This window comes from Cygnus atratus, chromosome 2 (assembly GCF_013377495.2).
Source record: "Cygnus atratus isolate AKBS03 ecotype Queensland, Australia chromosome 2, CAtr_DNAZoo_HiC_assembly, whole genome shotgun sequence".
Lineage (NCBI taxonomy): Eukaryota > Metazoa > Chordata > Aves > Anseriformes > Anatidae > Cygnus > Cygnus atratus.
In genome coordinates this window covers 152,349,254-152,371,202 of record NC_066363.1, presented here as the reverse complement: position 1 = coordinate 152,371,202, position 21,949 = coordinate 152,349,254, and the positions used below count along the sequence as shown (strand labels likewise).

The following is a 21,949-nucleotide window of genomic DNA, read 5'->3' as shown; positions in this document are numbered from 1 at the left end:
TATAATTTTTCTGTATTTAAGTTGATTTCCATTGAACTTTGGAATAAAGATCATTTTTCAAATTTTAAAGATCGTTTTTCAAGTATTTGATTTCCTGTTGTATAAAAGTTTTCATATCTATATATGTTTGTCCTTTAATTCCTTTCAGTAATAAATATAGAAAGTGCATTCCTTAGACACTGAAAAAAAAAAAAACACAAACCCAAAACCTTTTAGCCCTTCATTGCTTCGATTAGAAGGTTACCGCTGCATACTTTTACAAACATACTGCAAACTTTTCAGCAACATTTTACTTGATGGGCAAAATGGAACTTTTTTTTTCCAAAGAAGTGTTAATTTACAGTGGAGCTATGCAAACTCAAGAAAACGTTAAGAACTTGTACAAACACCAAATTCACCCAATAATAATACAGAAAATTGTGTGGCTGGAATCAAAAGAAATACGCATACTCAAGAAAATTTAGAAGTTCAGAATGGTCACCTTCTCATAAAGCTAAAATCACACACACCAGCTCAAGTCAGAGACCATACTCTGAATCTACGAACAAAGGTAGAATTTTTATTAATTTATAAAAATTCCTTTAAAATTCTAAACAAGTAAAAGACTAATGAATACCTGCTGGATGGATATGCTTTTGTGGATCTATTTTAATACCTTATTAGGAAGCATTTGTATTTAATTACATTAAAACACACAAAAAAAATATCAACAACAAAAAATATTTTACCAGTGATCTTGTTAAGACGAGCTCTCTTTGCCTGAAATGAGTTGCCTAGATTACTTTTCCTCTTGTGTGATAACGTGCTCTCTGCTTGCACAAAGGGGCCATCTTTGGAACATCCACTACAGGAAATCCTACTTTTAAACATAAAGAGAAATCTAAAACACACATTTCATTAACACGCAACAAAACACAAAATGTTTTGTATTTCAGAACTGGTATTAGAATTAGAATATTGGAGTTAAGAACCTTTACAGCTATTAGAAAATTGAAACCGGCATATTCTAAAGACTTAGTATTATACACTGATTTATTAGATGTGGATTTGTCATTTTTACTCATTGTTGTAAGAAATGTAGGTTGTTAAAGACTTAAAATAAACAGATTCTTATCAAACCAGAAATCATTTCAGCCTTTCCTGAGTATGGATAAATCATCAATACGGGATTTTTTTTTTTTTTAAACAGTATTGAGGGTTCTCTCAGAAGTACAGAAGACCCAGGAACATGAACCGGAGCGCACAACAAAGCCATTCAAAAGCCTGTGTTGTCCTCATTAGAGGTGGTCAGAATTTGTGCACAAGGGATAAATGCTGACCGAACCGAGTTAACTGATAAAAATTATTTCCTAACTGATTAACATTGGGTATCATACCTAGCATCCTACTAACAAATGACACATACTCTAGAAATACTAGTTATTATTTCATTGCAAAATTAACAATGTGAACTCTAACTCAACAGTACAAAATAAAACAGCCGTATCTTTTAAACAATCTCTTTTTACCAAATGTGTCACTAGATGTAGGCTCCTCTTCCTTTTTTTGGACTTCCTGCATGATTGTAGAGGTTGAGGTTTCTTCCTTTTTTTGAAGGAACTTTTAGCCATTTTCGATCCTCTTTATCCTTATTGCTGTTTGCACTGGTTCTAGGTTTACTTCCTGCTTGTTCTTGGCTGCTGCTGCAGCAGCAGCTTTGACCAAAGCTATCCAATCCTCCAAAAGGAAAAAATGGTTAAATAAGTATTAAAAAGTGTCTTAGACTTTAAGAGAAAATACTTATAAACCCCGTGGAACTTTATTTAGAAGTGTTCATAAACAGTTGAATTTATCATTATCACTAGTACTCAAGGAGTGGTAAAGGTGAAAACGAGTTTCCCAAATTGCCTAAGTAAACCTGAAGTATTATCAGTACGCCACATGGATCAAAAGCAAAATACCTTCAAAAGAACATTGCATAGAGATTCTGGCTGCCGGCGTTCTCTGCTACCTATTTTGTGTATCATAGCTTCAGAAACCCAGGAGCTCCCACACCCAAAACACTGCCCTTTTTCCTGACACCTCTAGGTATGAAATACACCATAGCCATTGTTGCTCAAATTTATGTTATTCAAAACTAAACTCAAAGCGTAGTCCAGCTAGCTCCAGAACTGGACAGAGCTCTTCCTGAATTACACTGATAAAGCAAGGACAAGTCTTTTCTAACCGTATCTGCATTTCCAGAGTAGCTGGGGACAGCACTCTTTTTGTATTACAAGTTTCATTCAGTAATTTCAGTGCTCTATAATACAACTGAATTTAGAATCCATTTGTAAAGGTAATAAAGTATGATTTTGGATGATGTCTTATCTGACCATATACAAACATTCAACGAGTGAACAGCAGAAGTTGCAGTCCAAATTCATCTACTTTCCAGCACGTATATGAAGTTGTTACCCTATAGTCAATGGAGAGAACCTCCAAGGCTCAGGCAGCTCTTTCCATTAGTTTGAAGTGATCAGACTCCTGTCCTGTGACTCCTGAGTGTCAGAGATCAATCTGATTGCAAAAATTTTGTGTTGACCTTTATTAAGAAAGTACTCTTTCAAATATTTTAACATCAAGGTATAGAGTTCACATGGAGAAATGACATGTAAAATAAAAATCAATAGGAATGTTCATCCTCCACCAGTAAGAATTACGCATATAAATGCAGTTTGAACATTAATGATTTACTACATTGCTACAAGAGCATTTTCAGATTTGCACTGACAAATATAAAAAAAGTAAGGATTTTTTGTCTTTTTTTTCCCCATGAGTTTTACAAATAGTAGAAGTTTTCTTCCAACTTTAAATTAACCGTATTTTACTCTGGAATGTTTCCTTGTTATGTTAACACATGAGGCACCCAAAGCATCTTGACTTGTGTAAATCAATCTTGTTTCAATGCAGCTTTTCTGTTCTACTGAGGTTTCTTTGTCTTCTTTGATGCATGAGAGCATAACACAAATTACAAAAAGCATTAATTTTGCTTGTGTTGTGCTCTTCCTTTTCCATAACTCAGTATGTTTACGTCATGCATGTTATGCATGGTGTCAAGCTATGCACTTAAACACCAGGAGGTTCGATGCCTCTAAATTAATGTCTTCCACATCCGAACTGCCAATGCAAGATGCATACACTCAATCATGTAGCAGAATAGTTTGGAAGCACTTTAGCAATGCTTGCAAAAAACAGGTAGCTACCAAAGCCATTTGGTGACATGCCAGCCACAAAGAGCGTCTCAACTGCCAGCTGCGTACTCAATCAAAGACACACATACCTCTTTTTTGGCCAGGCAAAAAGAGCACACACATTAGCTCCAGTCCATCCAGAGCCTTGCCCATCCAGCAGGACAAAAAAAGGATTGAGCTATTTGTGCTGGTGAGGAGTTAGAAGACCTGAGAGTGGAAGTCTTACACTGTACTCTGGCCAAGGGATGAAGAGGATCAGTAAAATGGTTGGAGCTTGGATCTTACGATGAAAGTGCATGAAAATAGCTTCTAAACAGTCTTTTCATTTCCAGTCATGCTAAAGCACCCTGAAATCAGAAACTTTCCAAAGAAGATTTCAAGCTTTGAGGACCACACTGCCTAAGTAACTTGTTTTAATGGTAGCTGTTCTAGTGCAACATGAAGGGCTTTTGTTTTTTATTTAATTGTTTGGTTACTTTCCTTAAGACATAGAGCTTACAAAGGGTGGCAGGACACAACTATGAAACAAAGGTTACACATTCAGAAGCCACAGCAGACATTAGTTGTGGTGATACATATTTTTACAGGTTAATATTTAAAGATTAAACTCAGTGGAGAGAACCTTGAAAGGGGGAGTGGTAGAGGTGATCTCAAGAGGTCCCCTCCAACCTCAATTTTGCGATTCAGAGTTGACTGAAGCTCAGTGGATTCACTTTTTATTCTGGCTTTGCAGTAAACAAGCACTGAAGTGACACAGGTAATTCCTGTTTTTTTAACCTTGAACTCCAGCTGAGCTGCACCTGTTAGGACTACCTAAACATCTGAGATGCTAAGGTAACTATTTCTTTTGAAAAGCCCAGTAATTCCTACTTCAATAAGATGTTTGTATCTTTTTCAGACCTTTTAGAGAAAAAAAACAGTGGGAGCCTAAAGCAGAGTGCATTCTGAAATTTGTCTCAAGGCTGTCATAAAGAAACTACTCAGTCAATCACAAGAGCAGACCATTACGTATCATAAATATCACACACTAGTCACCAAATTTTAATAGCAGGACTTGCTCCTGGTGCATTCAGTTACACACAAAGCCAAGGATCCAACAAGAATATGTTATAGATGAATAAATAAGCTCCTGCCAAGAAAAGTTTTTTCTACTTGTCCCTGGTGTCCTGATTTTGTCACTTTACTGACTATGGTTTTGTAACTGCACCATCCAGCCCAATTTCCCCTTTCCCATGGTATCTCATTCAAGTGAATGTTTTTCACTTACATATATTTTTAAAAAACTTATATTTCCTTTTTTTTTTTTTTTTATTTTAAGATTCATCTTTCAAGTAAGCTGAGACAACTGCAGGAGAGAAGTAACGGGACACTGTAGTTAGAAGAAAAATCAGTACTTTATCACTAATGAGAAAAACTGTCATTATACTAATTAGATTCACTGAATCAAAGCACGTGAAATTGCACAATCAAGAAATACGTTAGTAGAAATTACCCAACGGCCTTGCACATTAATTGGCTAGAACACTTGCATTTTAAAGTATTCCCTTGCAAAAACCTGCAAAAGCGGGAATTAAAAAATAGAATCACTTCTAAAATCCAACCCTTGTGCCAGTAACAACTCACATACATCATTCTCTCTTCGCCTACCTACAGCCTAGGTGTAGCCTTCTCTGCAGTCCTACAAATTCAGCTGTTTTCCCTCTCCTGACACACCACAATTCCCAGCTGCCACACATTCATACACACACATACAAAAAACACCATCAACCTAGTGACTGGCTGATTCCAAAGCAAGACTGGATTCCTTACCCTCACCTTTCAGATTCTAAGGGATCTGCCCCACCTAGATCTTGGCTCACATTGTCTCCTGTCATATCTTCTTTTTTCCTCTGTCCCAATTGCAAATCCATGCTTTTTCCTCAGCTTCCTCTTCCTGCGTGCCAAGTCCCCTCCCTCTCCTTCAAACCCCTCCTCAAAACTCACTTCTTTTGGTTCGATTTCCGTCACTAATCTCAGCTCCGGCGCTATCTGCTCCCTCTCGCGCGCCTAATTACATCAAAGATAAAACAAAAAACATGAAACAGAAAAAGTAAGTTATCTGAATACTTTATATGTGCTCTAACAAGGGCAGTCTTAATATCCCCATCTTTTTTTTCTTTTATTTTCCTCTCTGTACTTCTTTATCCACATTTCTGCGTGATTTCAATAAATTTGAGCTTCTCTGCAGAAGAACCTAACCTTCAGTCTCGTTGCACAGAACTACACAAATATTTTTCATTCTTCTTTGAAAACGTTGGCTTTCCAGCCTCACAGCTAAGTCTTATAAAATACAAACATCTACTATAGCTTAAAAAAATGGAGTACGAGCATTAGTGTTTACAGTCTCTTACTTTAAGACTCAAACTGTTTCTTGCTTTTGAAAATAGTATACTGCCATTGGCACCAACACACTTAAAATTACTGACAGAATAAGTGTGCTCGGCATAGGCATTTGCCTCTGAAAAGGATAACCACTGCTCCTGTTCTGGTTCTGTTCAGTCGCACACTTTTAGTTAGACAAAGAACAAAAATATTTAAGAGTAATATTCACGTAAAAATGGATCTTCAATATCTTCTTATAAGTACGTTCTACCATGAATATTTATTTGCAAAAAAATTAGCCAGTCCCTATCTCTTTTCCTCCATCTAATCCAAATTCTGCATGCTTAGCATGCACATTCCAAACAGATCTTATATTTGTTAAAGTTGCTAATGTGCTAGATCTTAAACTAGTATCTTAAGCATATACTCGCCTCCTGAAATGAAACTTTTCTTTGGAAAAAGACAAAAAAATCATTGGTTTATATTAAGCATGAAGTGTTGAGTCTGCCAACTCCATTATGTTCCAAATCAAATTCTATTCCTGACCTTTTTTTTTTAAAGCTTAAATCATTTTCAGTAAACATCATCTAAAAAAATATGCAATGCATAAAATCAAAAGCATTCATTTGAGTTCTAAGCCTAGACAAAACTTGGTTTCAGATTATTGAATTTAAAAGAACTTAGATCACATTTATCTTCTTAAATACCACAAAAATATCGTGAAAGAAACATTTTTGTCATAGCATAATGATGAAGTAGATGTTGCAGAAAGTTACTTTCACCTTCAAAAGCTACAGCTTCATGCCTACCTTGAATTTTGCAGAATAAGATACTAGAACTAGAATCAACTAGCAGCACAGAAAGCTTGCTTGTGTTGTTCTTACTTCAAGATAGCCTTAAAAATTCTTAATCCTTCTTAAGAAGTATAAGTTTAGCTCACTTATTCTTTCTGAAGACTTCACTGAAGCTACCTACTACTGAGACGCATGAGACTGACACCATAACTCTCAACTATTATGCAAAATTAGAGATAATAGATAAGCTGGACTGACACTAAGCATGTATGGACATCAAAGGGGTTGCTAACCAGCATCTGTAATAAACTGATTTTAATTTTTTTAAAGCTGAAAATGCCTAGTGGTAGTAACTTGGGACTAGACATGGCTCCTAGGATAAAGTGCAGGATCGAGTAAAGGACTTGATCACCGTCAAAGAAGGACTGTTTTAGTTCAGTCACAACGACATTACCCAAGTTTGCCTTTTTATGAAGGAAAATGAAATACTCTAGCTTCCTAACTTACTATCATACTGAAAACTTTTTTTTTTTTTTAAATATTTACACACACCTTCAGTAGTTATTGCAACACTACAGCAAGAAACCAGTGGTAGCGCGACCATGGATTTCAGTTTAATCTCTTTAAGGAAAAGTAGTTTAAATGGTGCAAGTGCTGCTTGCACAATGTTATAATATTCTGTGTAGAGATGATCAACTCAAGTATACATCCACCTGCAACATGTAGGCCAGAAATACAGAAACTTTTTCAGGCCAACTATATTATCTATCTGCCTTTATCATGTGAGCAAAATACAGATAGTTACAACAGTAATTATGAAATACTGAATTTTGATCCTCAAGTTAAAAGTTATATCCTGAAGAAAATTGGAAGTAAATAAGAACAATCTTTCTACATTTTTTTTTTTATCTCAAATCGTTTCAGTGGAGTAATTTCACGTTAAGGATGAGAACACAAGATAAACCCAATAGCATTTCCACTGAAAGCATGTATCAGTTTTTGATGCTGTTTTTCTTTTATGAATAAAGATATGCCTAGTTATTGAATCATATCCTCCGCTTCACAGCCTTCCTCCGCTTCTGCTCAGCATCTCTACTTCAACAGTGACAGGGCACTGTTCAGAGATAAAGAAATATTTATCTGTTTGAACCCCTAAACATTTTGATACAGGGGAAAAAAAGCACCAAACAGTCATGTTAATAAGAACATGTGGGCAAAAGTCTACCACTGTAGCAAACGAGAGTAAAAAATAAAAAAATAAATCACCAGCACAAACTACTGACAAGTAAAAGCTTTTTCCTGAAAGGCCACAGGACAAAGGAGAATGTCTCTGGACGTCCCTGCTTTTGTGAACCGTGCAAGACAAAACTCTGGGAACAGATTAGTCAGCAACGGAGTGTACAGCAGCTAGACATATCAGATAAAGGCAAGACTATGTGAGCAGCACACTCTGAGATATCATCCATAAAAATGGTGAAGCAAGACAGTACAGGCCCTAGAATAAATACTAATCTAAAACTTGTTGTGCTAGACAACTTTCTTACTACCTCAAGATACAAAAATCGCTATGAAACCTAACAAAAAGGTGCCTAATATTCTTACCTGCCCTTTTGCGTCCTCTGGCATAGATTTGATATGCATCCTCTTAAGACACCGAATAACACCATCATAGAACTGTACTGTGAATGTTCCTAGAAGAGGATTGATGGAATCACTATGAGTAGCTGAGAAACAGACAACTCATTACTATGAAAGCTTTATCAAAATACTTTGCAGGCTATATGAAAAAGGTAACTAGATGTTATCTACAGGCATAATCAAGAATTTTAAGAAAAATAAAAGACAAGCCCAATGAAACCCTGCTTTTACATTGACACTCTTTGTCCACTTAGACACTTTTAACCACGTTTATGCTAACATAACACTTTGGCTCATAATTCATTGAAAGAATCAGGTAATATTTAAGCTGCAGCACTGAGGAAAAAAATCAATTCACAATCAAATCCTCATCTGACTTTTACTTATGTTCACTAGAGATATTACCCCATTAAGAAGTACTGCATATGAATTAATTTGTTCTACTTCCCAATTCCCATTATTTTTACTTCATCAATTGAACTTTAAAAGGACCATTTCCTGAAACAATTAAGAAAATTTAAATCTATCGAGAGTAGCCCAAATCAGCACCAAGTACACTATATTTATAACACTGTGCAAAAGATGTTCTGCCCAGCACTGAGCAAGCATTGAGCATTTTATCTTCCAGGATAAATATTCTACTCTCAGATAGATAAAAGACGAACATATTACATTTGACAGAACAGAAACACTTTCACCAGAATATTGAGGCAGTGAGGAAAACTTTACATACATGCCTTTTGACTGTTGATTTTGTGTTTTGTTTTGTTTGTTTTGTTTTTAAGTTGACCACAGCAATAGCATAGCATATGCAAACGGTCCTTACCAATGGACCACAAATGAATACATACCCTCTTTATTAATTGCTTCAATCTTTGCTGGGTAATATCGACAGTCTGTCCAACGAGCTAGGACTTCTTCTCCAGGTTTAAAATCCTATTTTAAACAAATGTTGTTATTAATATTTTGAACCTTTACATTTTTTCCAAAAAAGACTTAAATATTATACACTAGACAGATTTAATGCAGGAAATCAAGTAGGACAGCTTACCAAAATGAGTCAAAAACAGAATACGTGCCACTTACAACAAATTCTTCATCATCTTTCAGCCCTTCTTTCCTTAATGCCGGTCGCTCCAAGGGTCGCAACCTGTTGCTGTCCCAGTAAATCCACTCATCGTAGCGATGACTCCAACGTTCAAAATGGACCAACATCTTCCCCTCCTCATAATCTATCTTCTCTATACGAGATGGATACCTTGAACAACAAACGTACACTGGTAAATTCAGAAGTTTTTTCCAGGTTTGGTTGGTTTTTGTTTTCCTCATTTATTTTTCTTTTTGCATACATCAGTGCTTACATGACCATCCAAGAAGTTATACTAACACCTTGTACTGGGAAATCTCCAAGCCTGAAAAAGATCAAGATACTAAGCTACATGCCATCCTACTATCAGTTTAAGAGTCATCTACACACATTAGTGATGTCATCAGCTTTATCACAGGTGATTATACACAGATGCAAACCTGAGCACCCACACCAAGACTGACTGAAGTGGGCATTAGCAGTTTGTTTTATTACCGGTGTTTATTTGAAGCAAAAGCCTGTAACAGTTTTTGTTAACTTGGGGATAGGTAGGACATAAAATTCTTTGAAGAGTACGTGCATTGCTTTTAACATATGAAGTGCTTCATTAAACTATCTGATTGATTTCAGACAAATCTGAGCAACTAATCAAACCCAGAGGTCAACAGAACGTTCTTACCTAATGTAAGCTACTTACTAATTTGCAGATCACCTTCAGTGATTGCTGCCATTACATTTGATTCACATCAACTATGTTTTAGTAGTCATCTCTCTGCAACTGTGCATACATTAAAATAAGTATGTCAGTTGAGGTATGGATCTTACTCTCAGCAAAGATGGTATGTGCTCAGCAGAACTTACCAGGGCTGAGTTGCAAGTCTTAAGCATCTAATTTGGGGCATGACAAAGATGCAACCTGGATTCTAACAACCTTGTAATTCAGGAACCATCAAATCTGAGATTACAATTTTAAGGAAAAAATGGTGGTGAATTTGTCTAACTTCGTCAACTACTGTTCTGTCCATTTCTGTTTCAAAGTGATTTATTTAATAAAGCTGTAGTAGGACAGCAAGTCACAAACTGTTATTACATTTTCCCCACCAAAAAATCATTAGATTCCCTTACTTCCACTGTGAAATGCAGAGAAAACTGGAATGAGGCAGAATTCAGATCCTCCTACCCTTAACAAGAATTTCAAAAGAGATTCAAAAGTGCAAAGAATCTGCTGAAAAAAAATGAATTAGTTTATCAAATTTTCTCCAGAATTTATACTCTGGGTACCACAACAAAACGAGAAACAATTTCTGGTGTTCAAACAGCAAATAAAATAGTAGAATAGAGGAAGTTATGGATGGCCTAAAGGTAATAAAAAATGCATTGAAAAGAAAGGCCACGGCAAAAGGACAGCTGCCTTCCACTTTCATTAAGATGCAACCTGTTTTTCCAAACAAAATGCTGCTGTTGAGCAATAATAAAAGGGCAGAGCTTGAGCAACCAATTTCCAGCGCTACTGCACATTCCATTAGCCAGAAACGCATCTGACAGATACAGGAACCCTGTCAACATTTTCCATTTCAAATATTTTCTCTCCTAAATACTAAGGATGCTGATAAAGGAATGTTTAACACTATGTTCCAATTAAAATATAGACATTTTCAGAAAGTCCAGACTTTCCTTCTTTCCTGGTAACTACAAGGAAAAGGGCAGTTAATGCGTGTCAAACTCGATTTGCTCCTTCAGCCTACTCATTTCTCCAGTCCTGCTTTCTCAGCTGCACTGATACATACAGCTTCCCAACATATAAACTTCTCAAAGTAGCAGAAAGAAGAAAACTGATTTTCTAGGTTGTCACTGCAACTACTTCAGCTACATCTTACTCTCAGATCAGAATGCATGGACTGTCAAACATCTCGTTGCATCTGTCTCATCCACACATTTCAGAAATGCAAAATATTTTCAGAGCCATTTCTCCAAGCTCCTAACTAAGTTTTGCTTAAAAAAAAAAAATCACCAAGATCTTAGCTTTAAACTTCAGACTCATTTCCCACCCCACTAACAAAAATCTTTTCACTGATAAGAAAAGAATTCCAGTGGATGTCTTTCAGAGGAGCAACGTGATCAGCCTCCTTTCACCTACGAAGTAGGTTGACAACAAAAAACAGCCGTGAAACTGGTAACACGTTTTATCAAAGCAGAAAGCAAAACCCATAGGTCAAAATAGGATGCTGTTAGGGTTTAAGGAACTTCATTATGATAAACTAGCATTCTGGTTTAACTTTTCTCTTCTTGAAGCCATTTTCAAAGCTAACCACAAGACAGTTTCCCTAAGCCCCGACTCTGGTGATTCTTCCATCTCCCAAAGATCTCCAAGGAGGAGACCCCACAACCTCCCTGGGCAACCTGTGCCAGCACTCTGTCACCCACGCAGCACAGAAGTGCTGTCTGGAGTTCAGCGGGAGCCTCCTGTGTGCCAGTTTGCACCCACTGCCTCCTGTCCTGGCACTGGGCACCACTAGAAAGAGCCTGGCTCTGTAATTTTGTCAAGTCAATTGATAGTTATCACAAGAAATGTATGAGTAACAATGTTACCTGAAATAGTTCAGCACAGAAGTAAAAGATGATATAGGAAGTATTTAGTAGATTGAAGGAAGGAAAAACCCTGGAAAAGAGGACAGGGAGCTCCCTTTGTAGGGATCAAAGACAAGAGCTGAAGCGCACAAGCCCTGAAGCCGCAGCAGTGACACAGCAGACGTAACACTGCCGCTCTGCTCTCTCTCTACAGTCCAAAATCTCATGTTTACCAAATGCCAGCAAGAAGGGGATGCAAAACTATGGTTATTTTATGAAATTCAGGGACCATCAGCTAAAAGTCAGAATTCTCCTTTTTCTAGGCATCTACACAGTAATAATTCCATTATGGCACTGTGCTACAGCATTTCTACTGCCATATTTTTTGTATGGCCACTAAGTTTAACTGTTCATCGGCAGTAGAAATGCCACCCCAAGCACTGTGTGTAAATGAAAACAGAGAGGAAAAACAAGCATAATATTGTATACTGCCCTGGAAAGAGAAAACGGAGTATGAGGGGAGAAGTAAAACACAGAATATAGCTTAGAGACAAACATATAAGACTGAAGATAGTTTTAAGGAAAATTCAGCAAGCCAAGCATCAAACCATTAATATATTGGAGGGACAAGGAGGTAAAAGAAAAAGAGAACAAGCTAGCATCAGTTAATAAAAGAAAGGATGCAAAATATGAAGTCTCATTAGAGATCACTCAGCAGAGGAAATCCAGCACCACGTCTGTTCACCTTAAAGAAATATAATTTTTCCTAACAAAGACTTCTAAAAAACTCAGCTTTGCACTTAAGTCCACAATACTGGTTTTACAGAGCTGAAACTTCTCATAATCATACTATCACATGGTGACTTTATTCCAATAATTTATGCTTCTTCAATGTATGCTAGGATCATAGGATCATAGAACGGTTTGGGTTGGAAGAGACCTTAAAGATCATTCTGTTCCAACCTCCTGCCACGAGCAGGGACACCTCCCACCAACCCAGGCTGCCCAAAGCCCCATCCAGCCTGGCCTTGAACACCTCCAGGAATGCGGCATCCACAGCTTCTCTGGGCAGCCTGTGCCAGGGCCTCACCACCCTCTGAGTGAAGAATTTCCTCCTTATATCTAATCTAAATCTCCATTCTTTTTAGTTTAAAGCCATTCCCCCTTGTCCTACCCCTACACCCCCTGACAAAGAGTCCCTCCCCAGATTTCCTGTAGGCCCCTTTAGGTACTGGCAGGTTTTTATAAGGTCTCCCTGAGCCTTCTCTTCTCCAGGCTGAACAACCCCAACTCCCTCAGCCTGTCTTCACAGGAAAGGTGCTCCAGCCCCCTGAGCATCCTTGTGCTCTAGACTCATTCTAGTACGTCCATGTCCTTCTGGTGCTGGGGACCCCACAGCTGAATGCAGGGCTCCAGGTGGGGTCTCACAAGAGCAGAACACAGGAGGAGAATCCCCCCCTCACCCTGCTGGCCACGACTAGTGGTTTCAAGCTGAATAAATCTAAAACCTGCATTCAACTCCAGCCCTCAGAGATGGAAGATTTAGCAAATCTCTGAACTACTCAAGCTATGTACGATTGGTCATTAGGCAAACCAAAAATAACTTTGCACGGATTTAGCAACAAGACACTATCCTTGATATTCACTAAATTTAGCCACACAATGTGCCACGCGCGTGTATAAACAGTAATATTTCACAATGCTGATCCCATAGTGGAAAAAACAAGAGCATACATACTACAGAATTTACTATTGCACGTTTTATGTTGCACAGAAAGTCTTCTGGTGTCACAGCTTTTGTACTTTTAATGAAAAAAATAAACTCCCAAATTATACAAGCGTTTCAAAGGCAAGTACGTGTTTCCTGCCCGTAAGAGACAAAATGGCAGCAACATTTTCAATACCAGGTTTTTAAAGCAAGTACTCCACACCGAGGGATCGGAATGAATTTGATATACGGGGCACACTTGCCAAAATTCATCCAGAACAAACTGTAAGAGTGCAATTGAATTGCAAAACACTCTAAAATATTGAGAAGGTGGTCTTTATTTTTACAGGAAAACCAGCACCACACTCCAGTTCATTAATCAAAGCGTTGCTCCTGTGGTAAGGAATAACCTGCAAGGCTTGTTGGTTGGTTGTTTTTTTAAAATAGCGTGCAAGCATGCTGGAAGTAGCATTTCATAATCCTGAATAAAGTCTCATCCAATTATTTTTGTTCTCATTTTTTAAAGACAGAGCAGGAAAACCATTGTCGGCTAACGACCTCCGCACAGTTTATATGTTGCATGTTCTCCAGGCTCAGGTTCCAGAGATTCCACCTTGCAGGAATTACTTAACATTTCTGTAAAGCTGTAAAAATTATATGTCTTACAAAACTTACATTATGAAGCACAGGAAAGAAAACAATAACGCTCCAATATTCAAATATGAAAAAATGATGGGAAAACTCCCAGTTTTCATTTCCTGACAGTATAAAAATTTTCATTTTTTCCAATCCATCCAACGCATCAATGGCCACAAGGGCAGTGGCTTTCATTTTTCTATCATCTTCCTTTTGACCCTTCAAAAGTGACCAACAAGCAGCAAATTACCCTGCGAGGTGAGAAAACTGTTCTTCCGTACCGTAAATATGGATGCAAAAATACTGTGCAATTTGCCTAAGTTAAATTGCTTAAAGAAAGTCTAGAAACAGACACATACTTCCTGCCTTCACAATAACGGTATAAAAAGTGTTTCCTTCTGCCTCATCGAGGATAAAATAGCAAACAAGCTCCATTCTGACCTCTCCACAAATAGTCTTCCTGCATCTGAAAAGTCTGCAAAGCCTATTTCTACCTCCCCAGCTTCTAGCCTACGTTATGACAATACAAAGCAGAGCCTTCAGTCCTTTCAAATACCCGACCTTTCAGGTGTCCCAGTCAACTGAAATCCAAAGCAAGGACTGAAAAATAAGATTTCTCAAAGCCTTACAGGTAAAGGCCTTCATATTGGGGGAAGAAAATAAAGGAAAGTAAAAATAAAAGAAATAATGAAACATACCAAGTCAGATTGCAGTTATTCTGATAACTGACCTATCTTGGTGAGCAGTTTCCACTCCAGATCTGCTGTACGGGCTGCATACCTATCCCACCTTCTTTACCTTTACAGCTTAGACTTTTACATGAAATTAATGAAAATTATGGTCTCAGAAAAATAACTTTTTCAACCTGGCACTTACAGGACAACCAGTAAAGAGCTGGAGCAACAGAATTCACAAGAAAAAGAAAGATCTATCTTCAAATACATCAACTTTACACATACCGTGTCCCACTCACGGGAGTTGACAGCTTAAGAGCCGTTCTCACAGGTGGGAACATACAGAGCTGCAGCTTTACTGCTGTCCTGTTTGTCTTGGCCGTGAGAGGTGCAGAGCACTTGCCCACGTGTCACTGTTTATATGGGTTTGTAGGATAATTCAAGTTGTAAGGAACCTCAGGAAGTCTCCAGTCCAACCACCCACCTGAGGCAGGGTGAGCTAGAGGATCCCAACAGGTTGCCCAGAGTTTTATCCAGCCTTGAAAACCTCCACCCCTGGAGACTCCACAGGCTCCTTGGGCAACCTGCTCCACTGCCTGAATGACCTCATGGGTGAAAAATATTTCCTTGTACCTAGGCTGAAACTTGAAATGAGAGTTGTCTCTTGTCTTCTCACCACCTGCTATGGCAGAGCTTGGCTAAGTCTTCTTGATCATCTGTGTAGGTACAGAAAGGCTGGCGGTGGGTCTCCTGAAGCCTTCTATTCTCCAAGCTGAGCACGCCCACGTTCCTCACCTTCTCCTCACAGGTCTTATCCTCCAGGTCTCTGATTATCCTGACTCTATCTAATAACTTTCTATTGACACTCAATTCCATCTCACTTACTACTTGCTGACAGATGCTCACATGCATTTTGTTTAGAGCTGCATTTCAGAGCTTGCTTTACCAAATCCAAATTTAACAAGCGGTACAAATTCATTATCTCAGGTGACCTCCCCTGCAACAGCATACCGTGTTTTTTGGTTTCTAAGGAAGCTACTGCAGTTACCTCCAAAATGAAGCAAAACACCACCAAAAACCAAACACGCTCACTGACAGTCTGCCTTTGCTGATTTTTCCCCATGCTTTCCCCTGCTTGGTACTTGCATATGCCAAATGACATTGGTGACCCAAACACTTCCTCATTTAAAGGTGCCTTTTTTTTTTAAGCAATAAACAGTCCAGGTACACAAGATCATCTCCAAAATTTAAGGAATTCAAGCACAACACTGGATTTCATGAGGTAAATTTCAACTCCTAAAATTTACAACCTACAGAAATGTCTCAGAAAGCAAAATTCATACAGCAGAACTTTACTAATTCTGCTCCTCTAGAGGCATTTCTTGATTAACGTTTAAAATTTATTATTATGAACATCAGGTCTTTACATGACAGAAGGCTTTCAGAAAAATGAAAAGAATGAAACCCCTTTTATACGCTATTTTTGAGCAAGTGTTTTTCCTCACTTTGCTGCTTGTACAAAGAAGAACGAGCTAAGCTATATTATTGCTCTTCATTTTTTTGTTTTGTTAAAAAAAAAACACATTGATTTCATATAAGCCAAGCAACTTTGTTTTCTTTGGAGTATGTTCTATTTCTGCATGCAGATGAGGGGACTGCATACAGCTTATATATAGAAAGGATTTAAAAAAACATCCACCACCCCCTTATGCAACAGTTAAACAGCTAAGAGTATGTCACCCTAATAACAACACGACAGTAAGCCTTCTCTAACAAGCTCTTTGGTTATGTGCGTGAATGTTATTTCAGTTGACAAAGAGCCCTGTTTTAATTGCTACTGTAACTGCAAAAAATTAATATTAACTTCCTGCTCCCATGGCATCACAGATGTTTACACACACATACAACTTGGCCTGCCTACCTACTGGTCCAGATGGCAAATCAGTTCCTAGAAAGTTCAGAATAAATCCTACTCTGCCTGAAAATAGCAAGCACTCAGCTGTTTGCCACAGGTCTGCCACATGGCCATGCAAACCAGGCACAAAAGTACTCCAGAACTGACTTGTGACCCACCCTCCCTTGTGGAAGGGCCGGACAGATCTGATACAAACTATAGGCTGGGGATATTCAGCATCTACCATTGATACAATCAAGCTGAAGCTATTTCTACTTCGATTTTTCAATATTTTTACTTCAGTAACTTTTGTTATCTTGTTATACTAGCCAGTTACTTTTGTCACAGCAGATTTTAAAAAAGGATCTAATAAAGTTATATTGTTTCTATAGCACTATTCAGATAGTTTCGTGATCTTGGCATTCCGTTAAAGAACCAGTCATTTGAAAACCCTCTCTACAGCAACAAATAAGAACGAGAACTGTTCTTTACACCATATTTTCCTTTAGAAACTGCTTAGTAAAACAAACGCTTCTGCTGCAATTAAAGCCCTACAAATAAACATTTACGCCAGTAGTTATATGCTCTGTATAAAAAAGTTGGGTTAAACGTGTAAATAATACACAGACTTGTCTGTCACATACTTCGGAGTTAGCAGGATCAGATATTTACATGAACATGAGAATCCTCAGTTCTCCAAAATCTTTTCATCAGAGAAGTAGGGACAGGCTCTTACATCTCCTAGCACTAATCAGTCATTGACAGCAGCTAACAAAAAACTTCTGTATCAACTCCCAGTGTCATTAACTTTAACCAAACCAGAGGTTGTTTTTTTTTTTTCAGACTGAAATAGAATGTCCAGCACGTCATGAAACTTGCATTAAGTAAAGTTTGGCTAAGAATTTGTCTTTCAAAAGAAGGACTCCTTTGACAATACATATGCCGTGTAGTGGGGTCCTTGTGCCCCGCTATTGTGTGCCCTACATTTCCATTTTATACTCGACTTTTACAAAATGCCTGGATGGTGCAGAGGCTCAGAGAGGCTCAGTTCTAAGCACGTTATTCCTCTGGCTGACTAATACAAATACAATCATACTTTACCTGTTCCATGAACTCTGTTTAAGGATGTTTTCATTTTTTCGTTTATATGAAGTACAATAACTGAACATGAAAATTCACTTGCATGCCTTCAAACTTAAAACAAAGGAAGTCTTTAGTGATAGAAGTTTGCCACGTTAACACATGGGATCACCTTGTGCACAACCCCAGCATTCCATACTACGCTGGAAATGCTCTATGATTACTGTGGCTGCATGAGCAACGAAAAACAAACTAAAAAAACACAGAAAAGTTTTGTTTGATTTCTGAAGAGAGAGATTTTCCTAAAGCCTAGTAGTTCTAAACAACATCCGGACAGTCATAAAGTTCATATGCGAAACAGGCAGTTAATAGGTGCACCAGTTAGTTAAGCATTAAAATATACAACATTAACAAAATAATTTTCCTCTTAACAAATACTGTGCAAGATCTTCCATACCATTTTTGTAAATAGTCCAGTGCCTCCAAACGAGCACCAATCTCAAATGTGATTCCAGGACGATTTGGAGGCTTTTTACTCATCTTGATACTTTCTTTTTCACTACCTTCGGAGGGAAAAAAAAAAATAATCATATTAAAGTACGTATTGTTGTCTAAAATATGTCACTGACAACAAACACATGGCAGAAGTTGGAAACAGATGTGAAATTTGCATCCAGAGTTTCCATTAACTCACTTGGTTTTCAGAAGTGTAATCAAGTACGAAAGAAGGCACTGAAAAAATGAACGTTTTTATTCAGATTTTTCCCCTCCCCTAAAAACAATCATCAACCTTTAGTCTAACTTAAAAAAAACAATAATAATACTTTTGTCCATCTCTGAAATCATACTACACTGTAATTTCTTGCTGTGTTTCTTGGAGCTTATCAGTTACATAGAGTCTGTGTGGAAAATGACAAAAACAAACAAACAGTTTACGGGGAACGTAAATGAAAAGATAAACATGGCCAAAAAGACAAAAGTCACAAAAACAAAAATAGAAGAGGAAAAAAAGGAGGGGGGGGGGGGGAAGCTATCTTCAACCTTTTTATGCAATCTTAAGTGTCGTCCTTACCACTACATAAGTTTCCCTCGCAACTGCTTTTTACTATTTCTGACAATTCTGTCACTGTTAGGAAACATTTTTCTGCCCAACTACTGTTGTTGTTATCGTGACTCCCTGAGCTTACTGCTTTCAAGACCAAGCTGGACAGGGCCTTGGCCAACCTGCCCTAGTGTGTGGCATCCCTGCCCATGTCAGGGGGCTGGAGTTAGAAGACCTTTAAGGCCCCTTCCACCCCCTATCACCCCATTACTTATTACCACAGAGCAGCAGACGGGGAGGCAGCCTCCTGAGGGCTGCCAGCCTGCAGGGCCGGATCCCCCTGCTGAGAAGCAGCTCCGGGCCCGCAGCCCTGAGCTCCCCCCTCAGCAGAGGGACCCGGGGGAGGGGGATTCCTGCCGCTGCAGGCACAAAGGGGGCTCGGCAGGGCGGGCCGGGGATGGAGAGGGCTGAGGGAAGGGAAGGGAAGGGAAGGGAAGGGAAGGGAAGGGAAGGGAAGGGAAGGGAAGGGAAGGGAAGGGAAGGGAAGGGAAGGGAAGGGAAGGGAAGGGCCGCCGTGAGGGGCCCGCAGGAGCTCTGCGCCCCCCCCTCCCTCCTTACCGCCTCCTCCGAGCCCCGAGGCAGCCGGCGGGGCTCCGGCGCCGTCCCCCTCAGGCCTCGCCCCCCGCTGAGGTGTCCGGAGCAGCGGCGACAGCCGCCCTCTCCCTCGCCCTCCCGCCCTCCTCTGCCTCCCTCACGGCCCCAGCCCCATCCTCCCCGCGCCCCGCCGCCGCGTCACCGCTCCGCGACGGCACCGCGAAGCTCGCCTGGGCGCCGCCATCTGCACCCCCCCTACCCCCGGCACGTGATCGAGGAACAGCCACCGCCGCGTGATGAAGAGGGAGGGAGGGAGACAAAGGGAAGGAGCCGCGCGCATGCGCGGAGGGGGGCGCGGTGATTGACAGCTCGCTGCTCCCTCCCTCCTTGAAAGGAGGCAGCGGGGGGAGGCTGGGGGTTGAGGCTAGAGGCGTGCTCTCCTTCTTCACTTTTTTTCCCACCCCCTTTTTGCCTTTTTTCGTCCAACTTTTTACCTTTTTTCTCTCTCCCCGACCCACTGGGGTGGGTGCTTGGCTGCTGATGGCACCGACCCACCACAACGCCCACCGTGAGGCTGGGGAGGCTCGAGGCGGTGGCACATTGGAGCCTGCCTGGCTGGATTTATACCCAATAAAGCTGGATTTTTACCCAATAAAGCTGGATTTATACCCATTAAAGTTGTTCTTGCTAACGCTGGTCGCAGCACTGACTTAGTCTCTGACTTTCGTGGTGTGTGTTAAACTGCAGGGCTGCTCAGAGGCTCCTGTCAGCCAGTGCTGTGCTGCTTATCAATTTGTTTTGCTTTTCCTGGGAGGCCGCTGATAAAAGCACTGGCCCTGGGGCATGCCTGGTGTTTGTGTCCTGTGTTGGTGCTGCTCCAGTGCTCCCGGAACCATCCAGGGGAGACAAATCAGCAGTTCTACCTTCCTCCTCTGCTCCGGGATCACAGAATGGCAGAATGACTGAGGCTGGCAGGGCCCTCTGGGGTCCATCTGTTCCAACCCCCTACACAACCAGGGCTACCCAAAGCAGGTCACCTAGGCCCATGTCTAAGCGGGTTTTGAAGATCTCCAGGGATGCAGACTCCATAGCCTCTCTGGGCAGCCAGTTCCAGCGCTCCGTCACCCACACAGCACAGAAGTGCTGCCTGGTGTTTGCAGGGAGCCTCCTGTGTGCCAGTTTGTGCCCACTGCCTCTTGTCCTGGCACTGGGCACCACTGGAAAGAGCCTGGCTCCATCTACTTCGCACCTTCCCTTCGGGTATTTGTACACATTGATAAGTTCCCCTCCAAGCCTTCTCTTCTCGTGGCTGAGCAGTCCCTGCTCTCACAGCATCTCCATGCAGGAGATGTGCTCAAGTCTCTTCATCATCCTGGTGGCCCTCTGTTGGACTCCTTCTGATACGTCCATGTTTCTCTTGTACTGGGAGGCCCAGAACTGGACACAGCACTCCAGCTGCAACTTCACCAGTGCTGAGCAGAGTAGAAGGATCACCTTTCCTGACCTGTCGGTGATACTTTGCCTAATGCAGTCAAGAATACTGTAGCCGCCTTTGTGGCAAGGGCACACTGCTGATTCACGTTCAACTTGGTGTCCACCAGGACTCCCAGGTCCTTTTCCACAGAGCTGCTTTCCAGCTGGGTGGCCCCCAGGACTTTGCTTCGGGGCTTGTTGCGATGGCAAAATTAGCATCATCACATACCTGTTGGTGTGATGTTCACATAACAGTCACATTCGCACAAACTAACAAAAAAAAAAAGAAACGCATGCTTTCCTAGGCATAGTGGGTTTCTGGAGAATGTGTAATCTGGGTTACAGTCAGTTTGTGAGCCCAATCTATCAAGTAACCTGAACAAAAAACTAGTTTGAGTGGGACCTAAAAAGCAGCAGGCCTTTGAATGGATCAAACAGGAGATAGTTTGTGCGGCAGGCCTTGGGCCCATTGAGATGGGACCAGCTGTAAGAAACATGCTCTACACCATAGCCAGGAAGCCTGGGTCACCTGGAGCTTCAGCAGAAAACACCTGGAGAGACATGAAGTCTACCTCTAGGATTTTGGAGCTGGAGTATAAAGGGATTTGGGCTACTTCAGAAATAGTTGGTACAGAAGCCCAGCTCCTCTTGGCACCGTGATTATCTGTGGTGCAGTAGATGCTTATAGGACGGGTCATACTCACTCCATGTAGTGCAACATACACTACATGGAGTGAGTTGGTCATTATATGGGCTCAGATGGGAACCCCAGCTGCCCACGAATCTTGGGAGAAGCGGTGGTCTGTTCAGAAGGCAAATATTCCAAATATTCCAGAGCATTGCCTGAGGAGGTGGCTCATGCCTAAGAGGCCCCACTGTATAATAAATTATCAGAAAGTGGAAGTCCATATGCTCTGTTTACCAGTGGATCCTGTTGTGCTATGTGAAACCATCAGAAATGGAAAGCTTCTAGGTGGGAGCACAAGTCATGCACTAAATGAATTCCATCAACTTTTATGAACAATTGGGAATAGCCCATACATTAAAGGGATTATATTTGTGTATGTGTCAAGGGATGAGAAGGGGGATAGTGATGGATGGGGAGGTGTTGGATTCTGTAGGACCTGAGTATGGTACAAATTGTATAGTATGGAATAAGGGGTGGAGATTGTACTGGGTCTGGCTGGA

General features: G+C 40.4%; 1 protein-coding gene across 1 annotated transcript in view; it reads right to left on the bottom strand.

Annotated features, from left to right (window-relative positions):
• Positions 1-19,578, bottom strand: part of PHF20L1 (PHD finger protein 20 like 1) — a 58,008-nt gene extending 38,430 nt beyond the window's left edge. The window contains 11 exon segments of the mRNA XM_050708568.1: positions 729-822; positions 825-859; positions 1,509-1,590; positions 1,592-1,665; positions 1,668-1,716; positions 5,196-5,258; positions 7,970-8,058; positions 8,857-8,941; positions 9,092-9,263; positions 18,110-18,215; positions 19,548-19,578. Of these exon segments, the coding sequence (XP_050564525.1) occupies positions 729-822; positions 825-859; positions 1,509-1,590; positions 1,592-1,665; positions 1,668-1,716; positions 5,196-5,258; positions 7,970-8,058; positions 8,857-8,941; positions 9,092-9,263; positions 18,110-18,192 (826 nt within the window). The 5' untranslated portion in view covers positions 18,193-18,215; positions 19,548-19,578.
• Between the last annotated feature and the right edge of the window lie 2,371 nt (positions 19,579-21,949).